This window comes from Falco rusticolus, chromosome 8 (genome assembly GCF_015220075.1).
Source record: "Falco rusticolus isolate bFalRus1 chromosome 8, bFalRus1.pri, whole genome shotgun sequence".
In the NCBI taxonomy this organism is placed as follows: domain Eukaryota; kingdom Metazoa; phylum Chordata; class Aves; order Falconiformes; family Falconidae; genus Falco; species Falco rusticolus.
In genome coordinates this window covers 59209707-59224703 of record NC_051194.1, presented here as the reverse complement: position 1 = coordinate 59224703, position 14997 = coordinate 59209707, and the positions used below count along the sequence as shown (strand labels likewise).

Here is a 14997-nt window from a genome sequence, read left to right as displayed (position 1 = left end):
AGAAAATCTGGCTGTTGTGCTTTATGAGAAAAGTGCCTAAACCTAATCATGGCAGAGCAGGGGCAAGCCTTCACCCAGTAAAAGCTGGTAGAGCTGCCTTGTCTTTGATGATATTCATCATCTCCAGCACGGTGACTTCTCACAGTCCCTTGTACAATAGTTAGGAAGGTCAAAAGTCTGTTACTGGCTTTCACCAGGGCACTGATCTTTGGCCATCCAGTGCAAGAGTATCCCTGGAGGTAAATCTGACCATAATGGCCTGAGCTCAAGGACAAGAAATGGCAGCAAGGAAACCCTCTTGCCCAGTTTGGAAGCCATGGAGATGCTCAAGCTGGAAAGGAAGAAAATAATTCATCTCTAGTATCAAAGCAGGTCCAGTGTGTAATTGAGGATTTGTTGTGCTTGAGACTCAGTGCTCCGCAGAGTGATGGCATCCCCTCCCATCCCAAATCCCAGCCAAGGAGCAATGGAAGCAGGGCTGTCCTGGGGGCTGGATAAGCCATAGGTGTCCTCTCTGATGAAGCACCCAGGGGAAGTGGCGGTGCCATGGGCAGCCTCTGGTGACAGCCCTAGGCACAGCTCAGCCTGGAAGAGCCCAGGAGCAGCAGGAGATGGAGGGTGAACATGAGAGGAGGCTGCAGCATAGCTCCAAGGTCCAGCGGGGAGACAGGACCAGGGACAAGGCTACCTGCAGCATAGATCCAAGGGCTGCCCACGCACAGGGCCATTAGAGAGGGACACACATAGACACAGGCAAAGGTACAGCCTAAGCACAAGTCTAGGTGCTTGAGGCTGAGATTAACAAAGCCTACAGAGCCGTGAGCAGAGCGTGAGGTTGGCTGGTGCTTGCGGAGACCTGGCAGGTCATCCACCAACATCCCTCATGCAGGTAGATGTCCCTTATGAAGTGCTATGCCTGTGGTGGGTCACCATGGGGCTTTGTCAGGGTGACACCAATCTGGGGCAGGGACAAGGCATGGGGGCTCGGAGCTGAGACAGAGATGGGGATTTATAAAAAGCCCCCAGAGGCTGAGTGGGGAGGGGGTGGGGGTCAGTGCTGAGGACCCCCAGGTTTGGGAGTAATTATGGAGCCCAAGGTCATAGGCAGGCAGGATTTGGGGGAGTGAAGGGGGAAAAGATCCAGGGGAGCCATGGGGGCAAGACCCTGCAGCACTTGAGGGCCAAGGCTTGTAGTAGAGGCAATGAGATGATGAACTGGGAGCCAAGGGGGACCTTGGCACAGGCAGGGCCCATGCTGATGTGATGCAGCCCCACAGCTTCCGCTGGATAGGGCTCAGGACAGGGCTGGAAGTGTGGCCATCTCGCTGGCAGTACCGGCAAGGAGCTGCCCTGCCTCCCCCACAAGCTACGCCAGTCCCTAAGGAGACAGCAGGCTGGGAATTATGTGATGGTTGAAAGCAGGAGATAAAGAGATGAAGAAATGTGATTATGGAGGAAGAAGTCAGGCAGAGACTGATCACAGGTTAGGGAGCAGTGCCAGCCCCTGCCATGTCAGCAGAGCATTGCAGGGACTAACCCTGCAGGTGACAGTGATGGTTTTCTGCCCCCCTGGCTCTCCGAGCTGGCCCAGAGTGGCAGCAGACCTGCTCTGCAAGGCAGCAAAGGCAGCACTAAGCCTGCACTTGCTCCCTTTTCTGGAAGAGTTTCTTTTCCAGCAAATTAAAGAAATCTCAGCCCAGGGAGCGTGGTCTTAGGTACCAGGGAGATACTTGGCAAGGGGCACAGCTGTCCCTTCCTGCTCTGACGTCTCCTTGATCTGGCTCCTTCCCCCACCACTTGTTTCATCGAGGCATTTCCAAGCTCGGTCAAAAGCTGAGTGTTAGAGAGCCAGAAACTCTGGTTGATTCAGAGATTTCTCTGCAGTTTTCTGCTCCTTGACCAACACAGGAGGTCAGGCTGGCCAGGCAGATGGATATTTTCAGATGCAAAGCAAATCTGCTCTGCAAGCTTCCCAAAGCAGAACAGTTTCTCCAGCTTTCCTGTTGGCAAACATGGAGCAGCAAAACAAGAAGTAAGGGGAAGCAAAACTGCCACTGGTCACTGCAGCAGTATGGAGACAGGAGCGGCTTCTACAGAGAAGATGCTTTGGATGTGATACCCCCAGATGTGAACAGCATCTTGGCAGCCTTTCCAAAGTCTCCAGCAAGCCCTGGGAGGTATGGGGACCTGTCGGTGCTCCTAACACAGCTCCACGGGACAAGTCATGGTGGCGGGCAGGGGGAAAGCAGCTTTCCTTCAGCATTACCCAGCCCCATCTTGTGGCAAAGATCAGCAAAACCTCCAAGAGCAGCGGTGAAGTCCGCCACCACCACGTCTGCCTGCTGGGTGGGCATTAGGGTGCTTTCCAGGTGTCTTCTCCTGCCCTAAGGTTAAAGCATCCCTTCTCCTGCAGCACCCCCAGGCCCAGCTGCAGGCAGCAGTGGTAGGGTTGGCCCGAGCTGCAGCTGGCCAGCTCCAATGCTTGCATGAGGAGCTTGTCCTTGGCTGCTGCCACCCGAGCACTGAGCCTGCTGCGGGATTTGCCCAAACAGGCTGGGTACATCTTGATTGCAGAAGCACACGCTGGTGAGTTGTCCCCCATGTCCTCTCTGTGCCACCTCATTGTAGCCTCCATTCCCAGTCCATCTTTCATTTCTGGAGGCCATCAATGTTATTGACTCCCATCCCTCCTGAAGGAGGCCCATGCAGCTCTGCCACAAGCAGAGAGCAACAGTGAGAAGCACCAGGCAGATGCTCTTCGCTCTGCAGAGAGTTATGAGGGTTCTCTCTCCATGGTGGCCAAGCAACCTCAGGCTGGCAGCTGGTGGCATCAGAGAGTGACAAATGCACATGGAGGCTGATGGACCTTCACCATCCTCTTCTTTGAGAACAGCGAGAATCCAGAGAGGGAGGGGATGACTCTAAGGCGCTGGTATGGAGGGTGTCACGCTGTCCCCTGCTAGCAATGGCTAGCAAACACAGCCCAAATCAAAGGCCCAAAGCAGAGGGTAGGAAGCATTTTAGATGGGGAAGTGGGAACTGTCTCAGGTCACCAGCTCCCAAAGAGCTGGAGAAGGAGGTAGGTCTTGGTTTCCACCTCTTTGGCTGTGTAAATCCGGAATGCTGTGGGTAGCCAGCCACCGGGGCCTTCATTCTAACGGCTGGGTCCCCACCAGTCTGGAACGGGGAGCAGTTTTTAGGGTTAGGGGTTTTTAGGGTTAGGGGTTTAGGTCCCGCCATGAGTCTTGCAGCCCCCTGCCGGGTAGGAGGTGAGGCTGCCTTGGGTGCCCCGGCGGGGGTGAGGAGGCAGGGGGGCGCCCGGGCTGCACCCTTCGCGTCCGACTGTGTGAGCCCACACGGCGGCTGATGGGAAGCGACACGACGGACAGTGTGGCTGGAAAGCCTGTCATGGCAGAAAAGCCAGGAATAAGCAACTCGCATCCCCACAGCTCGAGCCCTGGCAGTCCCACTGCCCCTGACCCACGGACCCAGCGGGCAGGGGGAGCGTGGGGGGCTGTGGCACGAGGCCGCCTGCCCATTTGGGCCGAGGGGTCAATGCCTGCAGAGCCACCAAGGACACCATGCAGCCGTGTCATTGTCCCACCACCGGTTCTCCTCCCAGAGCCGTGGGACTTCCCGAGGGAACAACGTTTGCCAGGGAAGCGACACTGGAGGCGTGAGGGAGCTCTGCTTTGCCGGGCACAGCGCGGGAGAGGCGGGCAGCTCCCTGCCCCTCGCCCCCTGCCCGCTCTGCCTGTACCGGGACCCCCCAGGGCCAACCCGGCGCCCCCGGGCCCTGCCTCCCGCCGGCGGGCCACAGCGCGGCTGCCCGCCCGCCCCGGCTGCGCTCCCAGGGGCTGGGCAGCACCGGAGCGGACGGGGGTGTCACCGCGGGTGGCGCTGCCACCGGCCCCCGCGGCCAGCGGCGGGAACAGCCGCGGCGGGCACCGCGTGACCCCGGGAGGGGGCGTGGCGCCGCGGGGCTATCCGTGACGTCATCACCCCGCGCCCGCAACTTATCGTCGCGGCGGGGCCGGCGCTGTCACCTCAGCGCCGCCATGTCCTTGTGGGTGGCCAAGCTGGGCCCGGCCGCGGCCGCCGCCGCTCGGGGCCGCCTGGGGAGCTCCGTTGTACCGGCGGTGAGCGGGGCCGGGGAAGGGGGAGGGCCCTGTGCCCAGCCGCGTTCCCTCGGCTGCGGCGGCCGCCCCTCGGCGCGGCCGGGCGGGCTCACCTTGGGGTGCCGGGGCCGCTGCGGCCTGTGCTGCTGGCGCCCTCTCCCCGCCCTTCAGCAGCGGGGCTGGGCTCCCGGGCCGGCCTCTGCTCGCTCCCACCGGCGTTCCTGCGCTCCTGGGAGCGCTGGGGGCCGCCCTAGGGCGGGGGGATGCTGGGCTGCCCCTTAGGAGGGGATATTCCCGGTGGGCCAGTGCAGGGGCGATGGAGAGGAGGTGAGATTTAAGGTAAAGGCATGAGTAAATACCTGAGACCAGAGCGTGGTGACCCAGTGACCTTCACCTTGGGAATGTGGTCTTTGGTGGTGCAGGCGGAAGAATTTTAAACAAAAATAAAATCTCATATGTGTAATGCCACTACGTTGCTCAGAAGAAGACTTATTCGATTTTTGCCAAGGTTTCTGGGCAGCTTTGCTGAGCAGGGCTCAGTAAGGTGCTGCTTTCAGCTTTATGGGTGGTTATTTCTTTCCACCTTTGCCCAGATACTGTCTCATGCAGAAATGAAGCTGGAACTCGCCTGAGAGTCTGGGAGGAAGTTCTGAGGGTCTGGGGGAGGGTTTAATGTTAATATCTACCCAACAACAAGCAAACAAACAAAAGTACAAGCAAAAGTTTACTGTTTGATCTCCCTTGGGAATGCAGGGCATGTCATGTCTCTGGCCTTCAGTAAATCTGAGAAGTTTCTGTCGTTGTGTAGGTTCAGAGTGGAGTTCTGGCAGAGCAGTCCCACTTCAAGTTTTAAAGGCACTGAAAGTTGTTTTATGGTTTCTGCCTTCTCAGCCTTGCTTTTTCATGAAGAGCTTCTCAGCCTAAATATTGCTTCAGTTGTGAAGCTGAAATGGCAGCACTATACTGTATGAAAATTCCTTGCATTAGATGTGCGAGTATGTATCTTCATGCATGTGCAGAAGGTCTGAAAAAGCTGCATGTTGAGCATGCCCAGTTCAGCTAAGAAAACTGAAAATTTAATTTTGGTGTGTTTTTTTTTCAGGCAAGAATTCATATCAGCCCCAAGTGGAATTTGGAGTATGGTTGGCTGGCTTATATGTTGGGAGACAGAGCTATGAGAAAGTTCACTGAATACAGCAAAGTCTTTACAGTGGAGGGAAACTTATCTTCTGGGAAGGGCAAGCTTGCAAAACTAGTAGCAGAAAAACTAGGTATCTCTTATTTTACCTATTTCTGTAATAGTTAATAGAATTTGTCATTACGGTTGTCATTCTTGTGCAAAGAAAGTTAGTTCACCAATAAACTCTTGAATTATTACTTAGGCAGTGCCACAGTTGATGTGGAAAGCTTATTGGTAAGGGGAGAGTAAAATGTTGGTGAGGCTTGAGATGAGGATGGGATATTTGTCAGATCCGTGGGATGCTTGTGTAGGTATGATTTGTTTTGAAAAAAATTCAGTTCTAATGAAGTCATTTTGCTCACTGGGCTCCTACCTCTGATAGAGTCACTGAGCACCTCGAGAGGTAGGATTTTCTGCATGGGTGTACACCAGAGCATCAAGGGGATTAGAGGATTGGTGGCAAAAAGATTCTGCGTAGAATGATAGCTCAGCTCGCACTGGGGAGGTGGAAGGTGGCAATACTTCAAATTTGGGTTTGTCTGCCCTCTGTGATGTGATTGACCAAAGGTTTTTGTGCTGTTTTCAAGAGTTGTTCAATGTAAAGCTATATATTTGAGCTGCATAGATGTTTACTGTAAAGGAACAAAACTTATATATTGATTGGTGCTCTGTTGTGGGTTTCTTTTTTGTCAGGGATGAAATACTTCCCAGAAGCAGATATCCATTACCTAAACAGAATCACGGCAGACGGAACACTGCTGCATGAGAAATTTAATGGTTTCTGTAACCTAGAGAGGTTTTACAATGATCCGAAATGCCCTGATGGACACTCTTATCGACTGCAAGCTTGGCTGTTTGGTAATCGTGTTTTACAGTATGCTGATGCATTGGAGCATCTGCTGAGCACAGGTTAGATTTCACAGTGAATAAATTTCATTTCTGAATTAACATCTGAGTGTAAGTTGCAAGTAAGCTGTGTAAGTGCTTTGCTAATACCTGCATTTTAAAATGGAAGGCTCTTGAATGGTTAAGCTTTTTATATTTTTTTCCCCCTTAGTGAGTACATGTGAGCAGCCATTTGGAAAAATACTTTGCATGTTTTCTGTTGGAACAGTATCTTATATCCTTTCAAGCAAAGGAAATATGTACACATTACCAAGTTCATTAGTTTTCATTTGGCAAGCCCTGATTATTCTCAAAAAGGCATTTTAAACATACCAAGATAGCTTTGTGTTGTATGGCCTTTTTAAAACTCTTCCTAGACTTAGTTCCTAATGGTGTCTTTTGTTCAGTCTTTATTTCATTAAATACTGTTGTGTGGTGGTGGTGTTACAATTTGAGTGTCTTCTGTTGAGAGAAGATTTCCTATACCAACACTGATTTACCTGTTGCTTATGCTTTAGTAAGTGTTTCCCAAAAAAGATGAAAATATGTGGATACCAGAAAGTTTGACACATTTAAGTACTCTAGTAATAGGTACAGTAGGAGAATATGTGGGTGAGACAGGCATGTTCAGCATACGTATCCAGTATGTTTTAGTGAGCCAAAAGCTTGCTCTTTGATTTTATTTAAATTTTCTAGAAAAGCATTCAGAAAATTGACTGTAAGAGAAGTATTGTCTATAATTTTAAATGTTTCTGCCAGCAGTCTCTTTGAGCCTTGCTGACTGGAACCTCCTTTCAATTGCAGGACAAGGTGTAGTGATGGAGCGCTCTCCCTACAGCGACTTTGTGTTTCTGGATGCAATGTTTAAACAAGGCTATATCCACAAGCGATGTAAGTTACTTGCATGCCAAAGGAAGTTGTTTTGCTGTAATCTGTCAGAAGTGTGGTAGTTTAGGTTTTAAAAAAGAAACAAAAAAGCCTGCTTGGAAGATGGTGTCCTTTAAATACTCAGAGTTGTTTGTAAGGTGCTTAGCACCTTGCTGTTCTGTGCATCAAGGACCAACCTCCAGCCATGAGACTTCCAGGTTTTCTTTGAGGCTTTGGTTCTGCTGATATGTTAAAGAACATGTATTCTGTGTATTGCTCGTGTCCTGTCAGCCAGAGACTCCTGTAGTTCCCTGAACGTGTGGTGAGGATGCTGATGAAGACTAGAGGTCCTTTGGGGAGACCATGATCTTGGAGTATTAGGTGGGAGGTAAATAATGGGCCAGCAGGGTTTGTCCTACTTGCCTTAAAGAGCCAGGCCTGCTCCGAATGTCAGAGAAGACAAATGTTGCCCTTGTCTTCAAGAAGGGCAAGGAGGAGGATCCAGGGAGTTACAGGCCAGTCAGCCTCAGCTTGATCTGATGGAGCAAATCCTCCTGGAAGCAATGTCCAAACATATGAAGATGTTTAGGTGATGGATAATAGTCGTCATAGTTTTATGAAAAGGAAATCACACTTAAACAGCTGCTAGTCAGCTCCTCATAGCAGGCTAGCTCAGTGGATGAGCAGAGAGCAGTGGCTATTGTTTATATTAAGCAAGGCTTTCAGTGCTGTCTCTCATAACCTCATCACTGAAAAACTGATGGTTTAGTTATGCAGGCAGTGAATTGAAAAGTGGCTGAACTGCTGGGCTCAAAGGATTGTGATCAACAGTGCAAAGTCCAGCTGGAGGCCAATAACTAGTGTATCCCAGGGGACGAGGATGTTGCTCTCATCAAAACTGGAGTACTGTGCCCAGTTCTGGGCTACCAGTTAAAAAAAAAAAAGATGTGAACTTACTGGAGGGAGTCTAGCAAAAGCCCTGAAGGTCATTAAGAAAGTAGAGCATCCAATGCATGAGGAGAGATTGAGAGAACTGGGGCTTTTTGGCCTGGAGAAGAGAAGGCAAGGCTCAGGGGGGTGTATAAATCCCTGATGGTGTTTATGTCTAAAAATACTTGACGGGGGAAAAGTACTGTGTGGATCCAGTCTCTCCTCAGTGGCACTTAGTGAGAGGACAAAAGGCAAAGGGCCTTGAAATACAAGAGGTTCAATTTATAAGAAAAAAAAAACATTTTCTACTGTGAAGGTAGTGAAACCTTAGAGCAGATTGCCTGGGGAGGCTGTGGGATCTCTATCCTGGAGATACTCAGAACACTCGGACACAGTCCTGAGCCACTTGCTCTAGTTCACCCCATTCTGAGCAGACTGGCTGAACAACATGATCTGTGGATGTTCCTTCCAACCTGGGTGTGATTCTGTGGTTTGGGGTTATGGGTGGTGAGCTCCTGAGCAGTGCAGTGTTACTGTGCTGGTGCCTTGTGGACAGATGCATAGAGTCTCCATCCCTTGGCTAGGAATGGAGCAGTTGTGAGACACATAGGAGACCAGCCACAGCCAAATGTGCAAACTTAGCGCTGAGTTTGAAAGTATGTAGAAAATAACCGTAAAGCCCTGTCATCAGCTGACCCTTTAGTAAATTGCTGTTGAAATTCTTGTTTCTGCCTGTTCTTAGCAAATCTGGCATTTTGACTACTCATCAGGTGAAGATAATTGTTCCCCTGACTGCCTCGTGCTGCTTCAGTCCTGTTTGATTTGGCTTAGATTTAGGAGGTGTATATTTGTTTTTTAACACCTGCTGTAAGTTGCAACTTTTTGCTGAATGTGTTTGAGAGCTGGTTGTAATGAACTGTCTTACTGCTCTGTGGTGGTGAGGCAAACAAAGCCCAGCGACCCACAATTTCTATTTAATATAAAATGCTAGTAATAAGTAATGGATTGCTGGAATCCTTACACAGCATACATCTTGATTAGAGGTACTGCTGACTTACTGTGGTGCCAAGCACAGTGGGCTTTAAATTTTTCACAAGCTGTTTGAATTTGAAAGCCTGGCACTACATTTCTAGCTAAGCCAATGAGCCTTATTGAGGAAAGCTTGCACTAGATTTAGGTTTAATGGAGCCTGTGCTATTGGTGCCATTTTAATTTGAATTGATGCTTCCCCTGAACCTGTGTGGCTTCCTAATCACCAACTATTACCCACAAAATGCTTTAGGTTATTGATGTGGTAGAACCACAGACCTGACCAGCTCCTCTCAGATACATTTTTCTGCATGGGAAGGTGAGGTCCTCCAAAGGGCAGCCTGGTGGTTGTGTTTTTGGAGAGAAGATCTGCTGTTGCTCACGTGGAGCACAGAGCTACTGAGTAACAGTAGTGCACAGTATGCCTCCAGTACAGGTGAAGAGGGACGTTGCTGGATTGGTGATGCCTTAAAATATTTGGTTTTCCTCAACATGATTTCTTGTAGGCATTGGAGGGCAAGGCAGATGCCTGCCTCATCCTTGGGTTTCCCCCCTTGTAGAAAATAGAGTACAAGTTCTTGCAAAGTCTTCTTGAAACATGTGACCTTCCGCTGAAGCGGTATCATGAAACAGCTCTTCTGCGGGTGGTGAGGCTTATTTAATGTGGCATTTTAGAGCCACCGAGGGCGCATGCGTTTTCAGTTCTCTTCCAGTAATCAGTAATGACCTCTGGGACTTTAGTTGTGTTTGTTCACCTTTGCCACACTGTCATCTTTGTAGGAGGTTGGGGCCATTTATTTTGTGGATGAGGCTGTGGCAGAAGGCAGCCCCAGCCGGTGGTCACCTCAGGTGACCTGAGTGCTGCAGTCTCTCCCTGATGTTTTGAGGGGCTGTCTCTAAATGATGGTGGGCAAAACCTAAGTTTCTCTAAACTTGTTAGAAATAAACCCCCTCTTTGATAATAGCTGCTGTTAGATTCTTGTGACAGTGCATGCAGCTTCTTAGTTTAATTGTGTTTTACTTTCTGTTTCTGGAAGAGTGTTTATTCTAAAAACTTCCTGAATCCTATTTGAAGAAAACCCTACCCTAAACTTGTTGTATCAGCCAGGAAGAGGAGATACAAATACAAAGGTGGAGGATGTGGTTTAATTGCAAATAGAATGTGTTTAGCAAGTGCAGGAAAAACCACTCAGGAAATGATTGAGGGTTCATTACCAGACAGATTATAATCACACTGTTCCTATTGCACTTGTCCTCGTTTGTGAAGTGTGTATGTGTTCAGCTGGGCTGCCTTTAGCTCTCCAGTGTATTTGGTTCATTTTTTTTTGTACAGGTCTCGATCACTACAAGGAGATCAAAGAGAACAGCATTTGTGAATTCCTGCCACCTCACTTGGTCATTTATATAGATGTACCTGTCCCAGAGGTGCAGAAGAGGATTCAAGATAAAGGCGAGGTAATTTTATGTCTTGCTGCTGTTGCTGACTGTTAATGTCTGTTGTAATCAAACCTTTATGCATGAGTCCTGTGGGCTTTGGTGCAGAATTCTGCTTCTGAAAAGGTTCTTATCCTCTTAGGTGTAAGAACTGTGTGTTGGTGGTGACTGTGTGGGTATTCTGGTATGTTTTCTCTAAAAAATGCAAAAATCAACTTTTTGACTTGCAGCAGTATGCTGCCATTTCTGTACTGAGAAATTGTATAAAATTCACCAGCTCTTAAAAACCAGCCTCTGTAGCTGCCACATCAGGAGTCATATCCAGGTAATGTGCTTCTTGCAATACACTCTAAGATTATCTGTACTTTTGAGTATCGGAAGACCCAGCTGTGGTCCCTGTCTCCAGCTTCCCCAGCCGACTGCTTTTTCAGACCCACACAATGTCAACACAGGTCACTTGTGATCAGCAAGTTCAGTTAACTTTCTGAAATTAAGAAAATTACTGTTTGGTGCTTTTGTATTAACACAGTGAAACCACCAGTTTTAAACTGAACACTAATTTTGTATAGGTATTCCATGAAATACAAAATTCAGGGTGTTTTCTGGCTATTCTGATGTAAAGTTGATGAGAAGTCCAGTTGCTTCTTGTCACTAGTGCAACTTCAGTCTAGTCTGAGGTCATGGTATGTGACTCTTACCTATTACTGATCTTTGACAGTTGTGGAACATTCTCACTTTTGCTCTCAGAACCCTTTGAGGGTGGCATAGTTTCTCTCCAAGATAATCTGTTCTTGAAGCCGTGGTATTGGATGGAGACTACTGGTAAAAAGAAAAGAAAATAAACTTAGTTCTGTAGCATTGTCTTCAAATTACCTCTCTTTATATCAACATATTAGGTGGCTGGCTTGTTGAAATAGTCTTGGATCGGAAAAGCTGTAGGGTGCTTTTCGATAATGACTAATCTAAAGAAGGTTTTTGGTCTGGGTCTTTGCATCCCCCTTCTGTGATACTTGGACATGTGCTTGTAAGTAGTCTCAGATGTGTTATGACGATTAAATAATGTTTACCTTGTACCTTGTTCAAAGGCTATGGAAAATTTCGTCGAGTGAAGTATTTAACTGTGGAAAGCCTGATAGATTAATAAAGAAAAGCTTTCTTGTAGGAAAATTGTCGGGTCTCTTAAATGCTGGTGATGCCCGTTTCTCTCGAAGTGTGTGTGTGAGTGTGCTAGGGTGACCTAGTAGCATTTCGTTTTGTGGTTTCCTGCTCATTTAAGAGGGAGCCTGATGATTGCCAAAGGGAAGCGGCATCAAAGCCGTAAATGGAAGGCTGCCCTTGCCGCTTTGTGATCTGCATGGCCTGAGTTGCTTAGTCTGCTGGTTGAATGGCTCTGCCCTTCTGCCCTCCAGCAGTTTAGGCCATGACTGAATGTGCCTCTGCACTTTAATGAACAAGATACTCTTGTACTGGAAAACCATAGCGTTTTTCTTTTGGCAACTTCAGTGACAGAATTAGAAACTTTTTAATGTATCGTGGGAATTTGAGTTCTTTTTCTTTTGTAAGCATAAAAGTTGGTGGCATTTTTGAGACCTTTAGGCAGAAATTGCTGGTGTAACTTGTAACTTTCTGACTCAGTGGCACTACTGAACATTGTAGTGCTTGTTTTGGGGATGGTATTTTGGGGAATTCTGCCGCCTTGGCAGATGGAATGTTTGATGTTCAGCGTGCTGTTGTTGCAGGGCACTGGAAAAAGAAAAGCCCTCCAGTAGGCCCAACAAGCAGAGACACAGATCCTTCCAACATAATGGGCAACTTGAATGAGCATTTCAAGCAGGAAATGTATTTTAATTTTAGGATTGAACTGAAGGAGCAATGGTAGATTAGAGAAACTCCTGGCATTTTGCAAATGTGGCATTGAAGTACACTGTGTGGAAGATGAACTGTTTTAACAGTAGGTATGATATCCATTGAAACTTTAAAGAAAGATTTTGGACTGGATGGTTGCCCATGCACTTGACTTAGACAGCAAATGGGTGCATGTTGGCCCTCGCATTGAAAAGGCAGTCTCAGACAATCTTCCATTTTCTGGATGTTTATATAAAACTTCCTTGAATGGGCAGGTAGCTGAGATTGATTGGTCCTTGGAAAGCTGATCTTTTTGAGGCTGTTGATGTATGGTTCTCTTAGTTTATGTGAGCCTCAGGGCAAATGAGGTGATTCCTGTAACAAACTGAAATAAATTGGAAGAAACTTTTTCGCTTTTAGATTCTTCTGTTAAACCTGACTCCCTTTCTTTCTAGATTCACAAGCTTATCAAAAGAATCTTACTGACATGGCTAATTATTAACACCATGGGCATAATAGTACAAGGCAAAGCAATGATTAACACAGACTGACTTGTTCCTTGGGGTACTCTAGATATATTTACTGCTGTGTAAAAAGTTCTAAACACTCCAAGTGTGTCTTAGTTCTTTGAATTTTCATTGATGTGTACATGGTTCATTCAGATGTTTCATTGTTAATACAAGAGTGAACTCTTGGCAGATATTGTGGCAGTGCCTTCTGTTTAGGCTGGAATCTGTACTGGTGGGAAAAGAAAGAAAAGTAATTTCACATCATTGTTTTCTGTTTGTGTTTTAGCCATATGAGAAAAAGGTGTCTCCTTTGTATCTCCAGGGCATTGAGGATGCTTACAAGAAAACCTTCTTACCAGAGATCAGGTTAGCAAACCAAAATGTTTCATCTAAGTCTGAATAAAAATGTGTGCAAATCATAAAATCTCTGACAATCAAATAAAATCCTGTTGTGAGAAATCGTCCTTGTGCTACGTGGTATGGTATTATGTCCTAATGACTGGGTATTGCATTCATGGCATAACAACTGTACGTAATTGTGTTGCAGTGCTGGAAGAACAAAAATGAAGCCTTTTTGGGTGTGAGCTTTGTAAAGCTGTTTTTTGACTCTGAATAGATTCAGAGTGTGGGAAGTGTTGTACAATAGTAAATTAATTTGATTTCATTGACCTACCTTATATGTTGCAAAACTAATGAGCCCTGATGTGCAGTGTATTTTTTTTTTTTTTTTTTTTTTCCATCCCGCTGTCCTGGGCATTGTGACTTTGCTATCATGGAGTCAGGTACAAGGAAGTATAAATGTTTCCATAGTTAAGAGCTCTTCAGGGGCAAACCCAGGAGTCTGGTCAGTTCGCATCGTGGAAACAAGTTCTGTCTCCCTTTCTGATGCTATTTTGTATGTGGTTGTCATAAACACCTTTGCTTCTCTTTGTGGTAGCTTGCAACAGTGGTTAGTGTGCTTTCTTGGAGCTATAGCTATAGATGTGGTTTTGCGTTTGATGATCTGAAGAGAGTGTGATGCAGTATAAGGCTTTCTCAGGCCTTTTTGGAGAGTTTGGAATTTTTCTCTCCTAAAATTTCCTTTCAGTTGTCACAGCTTTGGCTAGCTTCTTGTCAGTGGTATGGTGGGAGAGGTGAAAGGCTTTCAGGTAAGGGACCGTTCCCTTTTGTAGTTGTTTCTCTACCTCATGAGGCATATACCTGATGCTCTTACACATTTAAAAAGGATTTGATGGGTTTGTTGGTGCTGGTAAATAAAGACTGCACTGCTACTTGCTCTCAGAGTTTAAAGGTACTTGTCTCTGGGTTCTCCTGGCTGTCTCTGTCTGGGAAGCAAGGATGTGTGCACTGTAAACTTGAGATGAGACTGTTATAGTTTGCCAGCTATCCAAATTCTTATAGAAGAGCTCTATCCAAAATCAATTTGTCTGAAAAATCTAAAAGTACATGAATGTAAAGTAGTCTTGGTCCCTCAAACAGCTTTCTGGAAGGGAAACTCTTAAAGGTCACAGAGCCAGACCTACCTTACATCAAAACAATCAGTAATTGTGCAAGGTTCAGTGTATGCATGGAGCTGATTGAGTTGCATTTAAATCACAGTAGGCCTTCAGGTGTATTGCAGCCTGCTTGTTTCACCTTGCTTTCTTGCTCCGTCTCCCAGGGTAAATCAGTGTAATTGCGCTGTCAGCAATTGAACTGGATAACTTCGTATTGAGCTTGTCATTCATACAGGGCAGAAGTTGTTGGTGCGGTGTATGGTCAGCTGCTTCCCAGTGCATCCCCCACAGCTCTTGGAAGGGAATGAAGGGGGCTAAGGATGGAGAGGGAGGGTGGGAGGCCTTGGGACTGTCATCTCCCTGAGGGCAGAACTGTTTTGAATTCACTGGCGAGAAGAAAAATGCTGCTTGTTCTTTGGATCAAATTGAGCTCCAGAAATATACCGTAGCGTTTAGTGAGGCTAAATCCTAGACCTGGTCCTGCTGTGATTTCAACTCTTTCCCCTTTGTCTGTACATGGTCAGTACGCTTACCAAGCAAACGCCCTCTGGTTGTCATCCTCATCAGCAGATGGGCTTACAATAGCTTGTCAGGTCAATCTTTGTGCTCGGGTCTGAAGAAGGATGTCTCTTTCCCCTTGATGTGGGGGAGTTCTGAATGTGTGAAACTTTAGCTTTGTGCATCTCTGGACCTCACTGATGGCT

General features: G+C 47.2%; 2 protein-coding genes across 2 annotated transcripts in view; one reads left to right on the top strand and one right to left on the bottom strand.

Moving 5' to 3' along the window:
• LOC119152913 (aryl hydrocarbon receptor-like) overlaps positions 1-5211 on the bottom strand; it is a 38458-nt gene extending 33247 nt beyond the window's left edge. The window contains exon 1 of the mRNA XM_037398699.1: positions 4478-5211. The gene's annotated coding sequence lies outside the window, so the exon portion shown is untranslated. The remainder of the gene's footprint in view (positions 1-4477) is intronic.
• Positions 4007-14997, top strand: part of NDUFA10 (NADH:ubiquinone oxidoreductase subunit A10) — a 43093-nt gene continuing 32102 nt past the window's right edge. Inside the window, exons 1-6 of the mRNA XM_037398704.1 lie at positions 4007-4139; positions 5221-5389; positions 5992-6207; positions 6988-7074; positions 10343-10464; positions 13084-13163. Of these exons, the coding sequence (XP_037254601.1) occupies positions 4059-4139; positions 5221-5389; positions 5992-6207; positions 6988-7074; positions 10343-10464; positions 13084-13163 (755 nt within the window). The 5' untranslated portion in view covers positions 4007-4058. The remainder of the gene's footprint in view (positions 4140-5220; positions 5390-5991; positions 6208-6987; positions 7075-10342; positions 10465-13083; positions 13164-14997) is intronic.